The 12,234-nt window shown below is 48.1% G+C and overlaps 1 protein-coding gene across 1 annotated transcript; it reads left to right on the top strand.

Annotated features, from left to right (window-relative positions):
• The first annotated feature begins 5,544 nt into the window (after window positions 1–5,544).
• On the top strand, window positions 5,545–5,967 carry LOC121404674. The gene has a single exon (XM_041594668.1). It carries the CDS (start codon window positions 5,545–5,547, stop codon window positions 5,965–5,967), a length of 423 nt encoding a protein of 140 aa, XP_041450602.1.
• The last annotated feature ends 6,267 nt before the right edge of the window (window positions 5,968–12,234 follow it).

Here is a 12,234-nt window from a genome sequence, read left to right on the forward strand (position 1 = left end):
CCGCATCTCCTATCGATATTTTAGCGTAGAGACAGAGGATTAATGGTGTTCCCGCTTCTGGTGTTCCTTGGCAATACCCTATCACTACCGCATCCCACATTCGGCCCTCCTGACGCCGGATTCGTCCCGAATTCTTTCATGTATTCAGCAACTGTCGATGTTTTGAACGGCCCTTCTCCGACCCTTTCAACTTCGTATCGGCCATGGTTATTAACTTTGACTATTTTATATGGCCCTAGGTATTTTCCCTTCAATTTTAAGCCAGTCCCATACTGGGTGCGCTTAATGGCTACCAGCTCATTGATCTTATACTTCTTTTCTACCTTTCTTTTGGCATCGAAAGCTCGCTTGTTCTCAGCTTGCATATTCTGAATATTCTCTCTTGCTTCCTTTCTCAATTTATCACGCTCATCATCTAATTCTGAAATCAGACAGTCCTGCATCAATTCCCTGAGCTGCACATCACCTGAAACACGCATATCTAAGCCAGTTAGCAGTTTAAATGGCGACACTTTGGTACTCCTCGGCTCGGTATTATTTATGATCTGTTGTATCTTACCTACATGCTTATACCAGCATCCTGGACTTTCATGACTTACTTTAGATAGCATTGGGACAACTATTTTATGGATACGCTCGACTTGTCCATTTCCCCTAGGTACGCCTGTTGCAATTAGCAAATGTTGAATCTTCTCCCTATCGCAATACTCCTTAAACACATGCGAAGTGAACGCAGCTCCGCGATCTGAAACGATCCTGTACGGGTTTCCAAAGCAAACAGCCTGACGCTCCAAACAACTAATAACTTCTTCGACCCCTGTGCTCCGAGTAGGATACAACCACACATACTTAGAAAAACCATCTACAATCACGAAAAGGTGATTATATCGTTTTTTGGTTAACTCCATCGGGCCAACATGATCAACATGGTAGGTAACCAGCGGCTTATCCCCCTTGTCTATCGGTGTGAGGAACCCTTCGTGCCTACCTGCCTTTGCTTTTACCATAATGCACTCTACACAACTATCAACTACTCGCGCTACTTTCTCCTTGAGCTTGGGAATATAATATGACTTTTCGATCAAATCCTGAGTCTTTTTACAAGAAAAGTGACCTTGCTGGTGATTGATCCCAATGATTTCATTTTCCATGAGCGAAGGTACAACTAACAACTCCTTATTGGGATCTTTGAACAGAACTTGGTTCAATATGTAGAAATCTTCATACCCTTTGGACTCGACAACACTTTTGACCACCTTCGTCCATTCATCTAACAGCTGTGCCTCCCTTAAACGATGTAGCAAACTATCAGTTAAAACATTACACGACACCCTGCTCAAGGCATCCACGTGTCTCATTTTAGAACCGGACCTATGCTCTATCTCATAGTCGAAATCTTGGAGATACATTGCCCATCTCGCCACTCGGAGCGGAATCTCCTTCTTCTTCATGGTCATGGTAAAAGCGTTACAGTCCGTAACTATCTTGAACTTTTTCTCTAGGACATACACTCGCCACTTTACCAAAGCTCCAATAACCGCAAGCACCTCGAGTTCATAAGAATGATACTTCTCCTCGCACGGCTTGGTTTTACGACTCATGTAGAAAACTGGATGCCACAAATTATCACCTGAATCTCGCTGAAGCATCACTGCCCCGAATCCGAATTTCGTAGCATCCGTATGAATCTCCGTTTCGAGCGAATGATCATAAAGCTTCAGAACTGGTCCACTAATCAACGCTCCCTTTAACTCCTCGAATGCTGCTAAATGTTTCTCCTGAAATTCATACTTCGCCTCTTTGCGCAATAAGTCAGACAGCGGCTTGGCAATTACAGCGTATCCTTCAACAAACCTACGAAAGTATGACGTCAATCCTAAAAATCTTTGTATTCCCTTCTTGTCGCGTGGAATCGGAAAATTAGCAACTGCTTTAGTTTTCTCATCACCTGGTTTGATAGTACCCTTTTCAACGACATATCCTAAGAAATTTACCTTCCTCTTCAATACTTCAATTACTCCAATTTATACGTAAGCCATTTCTCTCTGCTACTTCTAAAACTCTTTTCAATTTCAGCACGCCCTCTTCGGTACTCTAACTTGCAATGATCACGTCATCCATGTATACAACCGCATCCTCATTCTTGATTAAATCACGCATGACTGCCATGATAAACCTCGTAAACACTGACGAAGAGTTCGTGATACCGAAAGGTACAAACAGAAACTCATACTGTCCATTCTGAGTTACGAACGATGTATACTTTTGGGATTCTGGCGAAACAGGGACGTGAAAGAAACCATTTGTCAAATCTAGGGTCGTGAAAACCTCTCCGCCTTGCAGTTTCTCCATCACGCAATCCATATGAGCTGTTGGGAAGTTATCTCGGACAATCTTCACATTTAATTTGCGATAGTCGCAACACAAACGCTTTTTCCCGTTCTTCTTGTCTATAAGAACCACTGGCGAAGCAAACTCGGATGTACTAGGCTTTATAATGCCTTCTTCTAGCCATTCTTGAACTTGATTATCGACAATTTTCTGCTCGCAATATGCTAACCGTCGCGGATGTTGGAATACAGGCAACTCATCAGTCAACAAGAGCTTCATCTCTACTGGCGAACTGAGATTTCTCTTCGGCTTATAGTTCTCGATCATAAACTTCACTTCTGATGCGACCTTCTGACTTAAATGATCCAACTCTAACAAAGACTTTACCTGATAGTCTTCCATGCTTAACATGCAAAGGCTCTCAAACTCGCTCATCAACTGCACGCAAGAACTCTGCCCAAGCTGACCATTATCTGATCCTAATTCCGCTCTTTTTCCCACACAACGAACCCTTGGCGAAAATATAGTGCCATTCTTGGTAACCATCATATCGACGTTTTCTAGGATCGTTGTGCCCAAAATTGCATCGAACTTCATGTCCCCATCAGGAATAACATGAAACTCGACTAGCATGTCAATCCCATCGATATTGACCTTTGCTCCAAAACTTCCAAAAGTCAGCACCTGACTCTCACCGATCCCTGTCAAAACTTTCTGGCGTCCTATCAGACTGCCAATGCCTACGCCTAGTTTCAAAAACACACTCCTACGCATCAAACACAGCTCAGCTCCTGTATCCACAAGTCCCTTAAACACAGTATTCATGCAAATCACTGATTTCAGCTCAAGACTCGAAGAAAATGGGGCACAAGACGGTTTTGAAGCGACTTTCTTGTCCTGAACTACGTTCGTTTCTCTGCCTGTCTTAACTTGTACTTGAGCATTACACTGGGCTGCTCGGTGTCCTGGCTGATCACATTTAAAGCACTTCTCTCTCACAGGACAATCTCTCTTCATGTGTGACGAGTCTCCACACCTTTCTAACTGATCCAGGTACCACTTCCTTTGAAATCTCGTTCCCAACCTTACTTCTCTGTCCACCATACTTGATAGGCTGCTTAGAAGAACCACGAGATTTTTGATATGCCTCAATTTGAAACTTTAGATCTTTGAAGTTTCTAGCCTGGTACAAAATGACTTTGTTTGACCTTGTATCTGGAATACCCTCTATGAAATACTCGATCAAACTTTCTTCTTCCAACTGAATGGGCTTGGCTATTTCCATTTGAGCATACAGGAATTCATGCAAAGATTCACCCTTATGCTGCTGACGTTTTCCTAACCTACGATGAACTTCTGCTGAGGACAGCTTGACTCCAAACTCTTCCAACAAAGCAGTTTTCAAACTTTCCCAATCTTTTATGTTTCTCTGGCTTCGCACACACATCTTCGCTGCTCCACACAGCAACTGTTTTGCATACACGAATACCTGTAGCTTGTTCCACTCAACTGTCGCAGCACAATCTTCCAACTCTCCTATCCATTGATCGATATCTGGAGACTTCGATCCGGAAAACTGAGTTACACTGCCCTCGACATCTTTAAGAGTGAACCACGATCTACCCTGCCTCTCAACTCCTAGTCCTTGATGCCACCCTGCTCTGTTTTGCTGATTAAAAGCAGTTGCCGCGGATGTCACCGATATATTGTCTTCACCACCATCCTCCGTCTCTGACTCACCATCGACATTTCCTTCATAGTGTGTCAATAATCTATATTGCAATTCCACTTTTAATCCAGTCGTACTCAATTGCAACTCCGACAACTTCCGACGCAACTCTTCAACTCGCAATGCCAAGATCTCGCTTCTCTCCATTATACAAATTTAACCTGTAGGAAATTTAGTGAAATACAATGTCAAATGATTGTTTAAATCTAGTTTTTCCCCACAAAATATAAATATAATAACAGCCCTGTCCACTATCACGATGCTTTTTTTTTTTAGCAATCGATAACAATGTTAACCCTTGAAGCCCCTTGCATACAATACGAAACTTTCTGGCAACACTCCGTCACCAGTCTGGCTTGTCTTTCCGTCCCGACGATGTTAGCTGCCGTCCTGCTCTCTCTCGACGATGTTAGCTGCCGTCCCGCTCTCTCTCGACGATGTTAGCTGCCGTCCCGCTCTGTCTCGACGATGTTAGCTGCCGTCCCGCTCTCTCTCGTGTACGCCGCTCTCGGTAGCGTCACACACACTTTGAAGACTTCCAAACTCAACTGGAACCTTCTGGTCGTCTTCGTCTGTTGCAAAAATCCGTGCACCAGCCCTGAGCCTACACGTTCTTGCACACACGCTCCGATGACGCAACCAGATCCAATATCTTGCTTCTGATTCTCCCCTGCCTGCACCACGTGTCCACGAGATGCTGCTTGTCCAAGTTCTCCAGCACGTGTCGACGATCTCCTTTTGATCTCCTGCCCTGCTTCCAGACTCTCTGCACGATCCGCTGCTTTTGACTATTCCGCTCTTTACCAGCACCTTGTGTATGGATGAGTCGCCGCTCCTCGCTGCCTGTGCGCTTTACCTTGCCTCGTTGCTTGCAATTGCGCGTCTCTCTGATGAAATTCTTGGTGCCTCGCTGTCACACTGCTGTTGTCTTTGTCGCACTCCCACCAATTTGCTTATGACGACTTTCCGACCTCTCCAGCCTTTTCTTTGCGAATTGTCTTTGAATTTCACGTTCTTTTCCGAAAATTAAACTCAATCTTGGTCGAATGGTAGGCTATAATCCTGGTTGAGCCCCCAAATTTGCAGAGTCCTTAGTTTGATTTTAAGAACTATAGCGGTTTATTTAAAGATATATAGTTTATTCCGTTCGACTTAGATTTTAGCAAAAGGGTTGTGTCTTCTACGAGATTGCGGCAGCGACTGCAAAGGGCGGTACGTTGCCACTCTTTTTCTCACGTTGCAACTGAGTCCGCATCTCCTATCGATATTTTAGCGTAGAGACAGAGGATTAATGGTGTTCCCGCTTCTGGTGTTCCTTGGCAATACCCTATCACTACCGCATCCCACACCAATACAAGGCGGCCCTCAAAATCCAAAGCCGGCTACAAGGCAAAGAGGACATCTCCCAAGAGGAGAAGTCCAAACTATCCTGGGCTGAGCAAAAGGTAGAAGAGGGGCATCTCCACTACGCGCAGCTGCCTCAGATGAAGGCGACGAAGAGCGAATTCGCCAATAGGGTTGAGGAGATGATGGCCACCAAAAGGCAACGCTCGATCGAGAGTGCCAAGGACACTCCGGCGGGCAAGCGGCAACGCGGGCCCAAGGTGGTTATCCCTCAATCCACGAAGACGAAGAAGGCCAAGGTGAGCGACGTGTCTAAGAGGCACCTCATCGTGGCCCTGATCGACCGCAGCGACGAAAATGGAAAGATGACGGCGGCGCAGTGGAAACAGGTACACGCCCAGCTGGTCGACTGCCTTTTCGCGCGATTGGAGGACGCGCCGGACGCTTCCATGCCCACCTTCGACGGTGCGGGATGGCTGAACGGGGTAAAGATCCTCAAATGTAATGATGACCCGACGAGGAAGTGGCTGTTGCAAGTGGTGCCCAAATTGGAAGCTCTGTGAGAGGGGGCCAAGCTGGAGGTAGTGGACAGGGAGATGATCCCTTCCATCCCAAAGGCGAAGGTGCTCTTCCCCATTGCAGTCCAGGGAGACCGAGCACTGAAACTCCTCCAGAGGCAGAATACAGAGGTGCCAACGGCTGACTGGAAGATCTTCCACGCTGGTAGCCCGTTACCCAATGAGGGGGGCCAGCACATGATCATCCAGATCAACAAGGAGGCAGAGGACATCCTCTACCCGAGATTCGGGAAGATGGCATGGGGCGTAGGCAGTGTCTACCTTCGACTCAAAAAGCGCCACCCCGAAGACAAGGACGCGCATACCCTGCAGGCAGGCAAGGTGGAAAAGGACCTAGGTCTGGAGTCCATCGTGGAGGCCGCCCAGGATCTTGCGCTGGACGACTCTGATGCCGCAGAGGACGAGGACGGTTACCTGACTATAATAGTTAACCCGCCGTGTGCAGTTGAGCCAGCCTCCCATGACATTGAGAGTGCTGCAGCTCAACTTGCATAAAAGCAAGGTCGCGTCGGCGGAGCTCCTCATTGCCTTGGAGCAAGGGCCCGTCGACATAGCTTTGGTCCAGGAGCCATGGATTGCCTCCGGCAATGCTGTGGCCGGGCTAAAGTCCTCCAACTACAATCTTTTCTACCCACCATCGGTAAGCAGGACCAGAACCGCCGTACTTGTACGAAAGGGCATCCATGCTTATCTTATGTCTCATTACTGCACTGAAGACCTGGCTGCGGTGATGCTTGAAAGCAAGGACAAGCGCCTTATGGTAGCATCCTGCTACATGGCACACGACAGGCCAGCTCCACCGGAGGAGCTAAGGAGTCTGGTGGCGGAAGCCAGTCCGAAAGACCAGCAACTCATAGTTGGTACGGACGCCAATGCCCACCACAGCGTGTGGGGAAGCCCCGATATCAACGAAAGAGGTGAGTACTTCTAGACTTTATACTATCCACTAACCTAGATGTAGCAAACGTGGGGGAGGATGCACACCTTCGTAGGCCCCACCTCGTCTAACGTACTAGATCTAACACTCGTAACGGGGAACAGTACTTTGGTATCTGGCTGGAGAGTCCTTCTCAGACCACAAGTACATTCAGTTTAAGTGCGAATTTAAGCACTCTCCGAAGATAACTGTCTATAGAAACCCCCGGAACAAAAACTGGGAAATGTTTAAAAAGACAGTTACCTCGAAGCTCGCGACTCGTCCGGGCACAGTGATATCCCCGGAAGAAAAAGAAACGTCCCTAGAGACCCTCTCCAAGGAGCTACTGGATACGTACCACGCAGCATGCCCACCCTCGAGAACGAAAAAGAGAACCAGACCACTGTGGTGGAACCGGGACTTATCGCTTCAAAGAAATAACCTCAAAGAATTCTTCAAAATCACCAAACTGGCGAACGACGAGATAATCAATGAGGAATACAAAACCCTACTCAGGGATTAAAAGAAGAAAATACGCAAGGCACAAAGAAACTCGTGGAGGAACTTCTGCGCCAATATCGAGAAAGTCCCAGAAACGGCCAGACTCCGGAAGTTGCTATCAAAGCAACCCACCATACAGAGTCAGCTGAAACGAAATGATGGACAATGGACTGAGGGCAGCGAAGAAGCCCTAACAGCACTAATGGAAGCCCACTTCCCAGGATGCACCGAGGTCGCTGACGTTACAGAGCATCAGGACCTAGCAACTGAGGAACAGCACCCTCCAACAGATCTCATATCGTCTAAGAGAATCCACTGGGCTATAGACTCCTTTGTGGGTACAAAAGCACCTGGACGAGACGGTATATTTCCAGCCAGGTGACCAAAGACGTGATCACCCCATGGCTCTCGGCAATATACTCAGCTTGCCTGAGCACGGGCTATATCCCTATTCAATGGAGGACCTCGAGGATTGTCTTCCTTCCAAAGACAGGAAAGTGCAGCCATATGAGCCCCAATGACTACAGACCGATAAGCCTCACCTCTTTTCTACTCAAAACACTAGAAAAGCTGTTGGATCTACACATCAGAAACGATGTAGGTGGGCGGATGTCAACCAACCAGCATGCCTATACCAAAATGAAATCGGTAGAGACGACACTGCATTCGCTAGTAGCCCCCATCTAAAATGCCCTCAAAAATAATAAGTATGCTCTAGGAGTGTTCTTAGACATATCCGGAGCATTCAACAAAGTGAATACGAGCGCGATAATGGACCGCCTAGAAGCGATCAACACACATCCCGCAATCAACCTCTGGATAAAGAACCTTCTAAGTTGTAGACGGGTGTACTCAGAGTGGGGCACCGCTTCCATGGTGAAAGGGGCACACAGAGGCACACCTCAGGATGGGGTCCTGTCGCCCCTCCTATGGAATCTGGTGGTCGACGACCTGATAATGAGATTCGAGAGGAGAGCCCCAAAAATAACAGCTTATGCGGACGACATAAGCATAATTATTACGGGAGTATGCCTATCGAGCCTCAGCTCTATAATGGAATCAACACTCAGGGAGATATGTGAGTGGGCGGGAAAAGTAGGACTCAGTATCAACGCGGACAAGATGGACCTCATCCTCTTCACCAAGAGGTACAAGGTACCGGCATGAATCCCCCCGAAAATTGACGGAACCAGGCTTTCCCCAAAAACACAAGTCAAATAACTCGGCATAGTACTGGACAGCAAGCTGACATGGAGACCCAATGTATTGGAAAGGGTGAAGAAGGCCACCATTGCGCTATATGCATCCAAGAAGATGCTTAGCAGCACATGGGGCCTATCACCTGCACTAATGCACTGGATCTATATCTCGGTAGTGCGACCGACTCTGCTGTACGGAGTCTTAGTGTGGTGGCAGGCTACAGAAAAGAAAACCTACAACAAGCTGATGGATAGAACTCAGCGGCAGGCACTGCTCTGCATCACTGGGGCGCTGAGGTCAACCCCAACAAAAGAACTCGAAACAATACTCGGAATTGACCCCCTGGACATCCACGCTAAACTGACTGCTGGTAAGGCAGCACAACGCCTAGTCGCATCAGGCAATATGTCGCTGCAAGGATTCGGGCACAGTTCAATAGGCCGAGACATGATCAGTATATCTGACTACATGATCCCCCGAACTTGCCTGGACGTCAAAACAGCGATACACGAACCCGACGACTGGAAAGAAAGTTGGGATCAGAATGAACACCTAAACATATACACGGATGGCTCCAAGATGGAGGGAGGCGTAGGTGCGGGCATATACTGTACAGACCCTGAAATAAGGCTGTCCTATAAGCTACCGGACCAATGCAGCATATTCCAGGCAGAAGTCTTTGCCATACGGAAAGCGGCGGAGGTTGCTTGATGTACGGAACGCCCACATAATGTGGTCAACCTGTTCGTGGACAGCCAGGCGGCGATAAGATCCATGCAGTCGTCAGCGGTCAGCTCCAAAAATGTCCTGGCAAGCAGGGAGGCATTAGATTTCCTAAGCACGACAAAGTCAGTGCGGATCTATTGGGTTCCCAGCCACCAGGGCATCGAGGGCAACGAGACAGCAGACGTGCTGGCTAAGGAAGGCGTCGGGCTGGCAAACGACAGGACTGAGAACGTGCCTGTCTCCCTCAGAGCGCTTCAAAGCGATCTAGAGAGGGAGGTACACATACAGGCCAGCAGCAGGTGGAGGAGAACCACCAACTGCAAGATCGCGAAAACCATGTGCAAGGAGAGCAATGGTAAACTCAGCCAATACCTACTGCACCTACCACGGAAGGACTGTAGGATGATAATAGATATATAATAGATTACATGTCATTGCCTGGCTGCAGCACATGCAGTCAAACTAGGCATCACCAACAGTAACAAGTGCAGGAAATGTGATGAATCTGGGGCTATCGAAACCCTGGAACATCTAATCTGCCAATGCCCGGCCCTCTCAAGGGCAAGAAACAAACATCTTGGCAGCCCGGTACTGGCATCGCTGGAAGATGCATCCAAGAGGACGCCAGCGGAACTCCTTGCCTTTGCAAAATTCTCCTCGATCCTCACGGATTTCGAAACCGCGTAAAAAACACTCAGAAGGTCCATACGCACCAATCCGGACAACTAAGGGCCATATTGGCCCATGCGTGGCCCCGTGAGGGCCGTCCGGAACAACCTAACCTAACCTAACCTAATCAAATCGCTGGATAAATTGTGCGAGATTTTGATTCCGCTGAAAAATTGTTTTGTGGCACCCCGGAATGGAATTCAGGTGATTTTTCAGCGGAAGTGATATCTGGAGACTTCGATCCGGAAAACTGAGTTACACTGCCCTCGACATCTTTAAGAGTGAACCACGATCTACCCTGCCTCTCAACTCCTAGTCCTTGATGCCACCCTGCTCTGTTTTGCTGATTAAAAGCAGTTGCCGCGGATGTCACCGATATATTGTCTTCACCACCATCCTCCGTCTCTGACTCACCATCGACATTTCCTTCATAGTGTGTCAATAATCTATGTTGCAATTCCACTTTTAATCCAGTCGTACTCAATTGCAACTCCGACAACTTCCGACGCAACTCTTCAACTCGCAATGCCAAGATCTCGCTTCTCTCCATTATACAAATTTAACCTGTAGGAAATTTAGTGAAATACAATGTCAAATGATTGTTTAAATCTAGTTTTTCCCCACAAAATATAAATATAATAACAGCCCTGTCCACTATCACGATGCTTTTTTTTTTAGCAATCGATAACAATGTTAACCCTTGAAGCCCCTTGCATACAATACGAAACTTTCTGGCAACACTCCGTCACCAGTCTGGCTTGTCTTTCCGTCCCGACGATGTTAGCTGCCGTCCTGCTCTCTCTCGACGATGTTAGCTGCCGTCCCGCTCTCTCTCGACGATGTTAGCTGCCGTCCCGCTCTGTCTCGACGATGTTAGCTGCCGTCCCGCTCTCTCTCGTGTACGCCGCTCTCGGTAGCGTCACACACACTTTGAAGACTTCCAAACTCAACTGGAACCTTCTGGTCGTCTTCGTCTGTTGCAAAAATCCGTGCACCAGCCCTGAGCCTACACGTTCTTGCACACACGCTCCGATGACGCAACCAGATCCAATATCTTGCTTCTGATTCTCCCCTGCCTGCACCACGTGTCCACGAGATGCTGCTTGTCCAAGTTCTCCAGCACGTGTCGACGATCTCCTTTTGATCTCCTGCCCTGCTTCCAGACTCTCTGCACGATCCGCTGCTTTTGACTATTCCGCTCTTTACCAGCACCTTGTGTATGGATGAGTCGCCGCTCCTCGCTGCCTGTGCGCTTTACCTTGCCTCGTTGCTTGCAATTGCGCGTCTCTCTGATGAAATTCTTGGTGCCTCGCTGTCACACTGCTGTTGTCTTTGTCGCACTCCCACCAATTTGCTTATGACGACTTTCCGACCTCTCCAGCCTTTTCTTTGCGAATTGTCTTTGAATTTCACGTTCTTTTCCGAAAATTAAACTCAATCTTGGTCGAATGGTAGGCTATAATCCTGGTTGAGCCCCCAAATTTGCAGAGTCCTTAGTTTGATTTTAAGAACTATAGCGGTTTATTTAAAGATATATAGTTTATTCCGTTCGACTTAGATTTTAGCAAAAGGGTTGTGTCTTCTACGAGATTGCGGCAGCGACTGCAAAGGGCGGTACGTTGCCACTCTTTTTCTCACGTTGCAACTGAGTCCGCATCTCCTATCGATATTTTAGCGTAGAGACAGAGGATTAATGGTGTTCCCGCTTCTGGTGTTCCTTGGCAATACCCTATCACTACCGCATCCCACACCAATACAAGGCGGCCCTCAAAATCCAAAGCCGGCTACAAGGCAAAGAGGACATCTCCCAAGAGGAGAAGTCCAAACTATCCTGGGCTGAGCAAAAGGTAGAAGAGGGGCATCTCCACTACGCGCAGCTGCCTCAGATGAAGGCGACGAAGAGCGAATTCGCCAATAGGGTTGAGGAGATGATGGCCACCAAAAGGCAACGCTCGATCGAGAGTGCCAAGGACACTCCGGCGGGCAAGCGGCAACGCGGGCCCAAGGTGGTTATCCCTCAATCCACGAAGACGAAGAAGGCCAAGGTGAGCGACGTGTCTAAGAGGCACCTCATCGTGGCCCTGATCGACCGCAGCGACGAAAATGGAAAGATGACGGCGGCGCAGTGGAAACAGGTACACGCCCAGCTGGTCGACTGCCTTTTCGCGCGATTGGAGGACGCGCCGGACGCTTCCATGCCCACCTTCGACGGTGCGGGATGGCTGAACGGGGTAAAGATC

The sequence above is a fragment of the Drosophila obscura genome, unplaced genomic scaffold, assembly GCF_018151105.1.
Source record: "Drosophila obscura isolate BZ-5 IFL unplaced genomic scaffold, ASM1815110v1 contig_31, whole genome shotgun sequence".
Taxonomy (NCBI): Eukaryota; Metazoa; Arthropoda; class Insecta; order Diptera; family Drosophilidae; genus Drosophila; species Drosophila obscura.

Excerpts from the sequence above, each read along its gene's own strand:
- LOC121404674 (XM_041594668.1), top strand. The coding sequence starts at position 5,545 with ATGAAGGCGACGAAGAGCGAATTCGCCAATAGGGTTGAGGAGATGATG.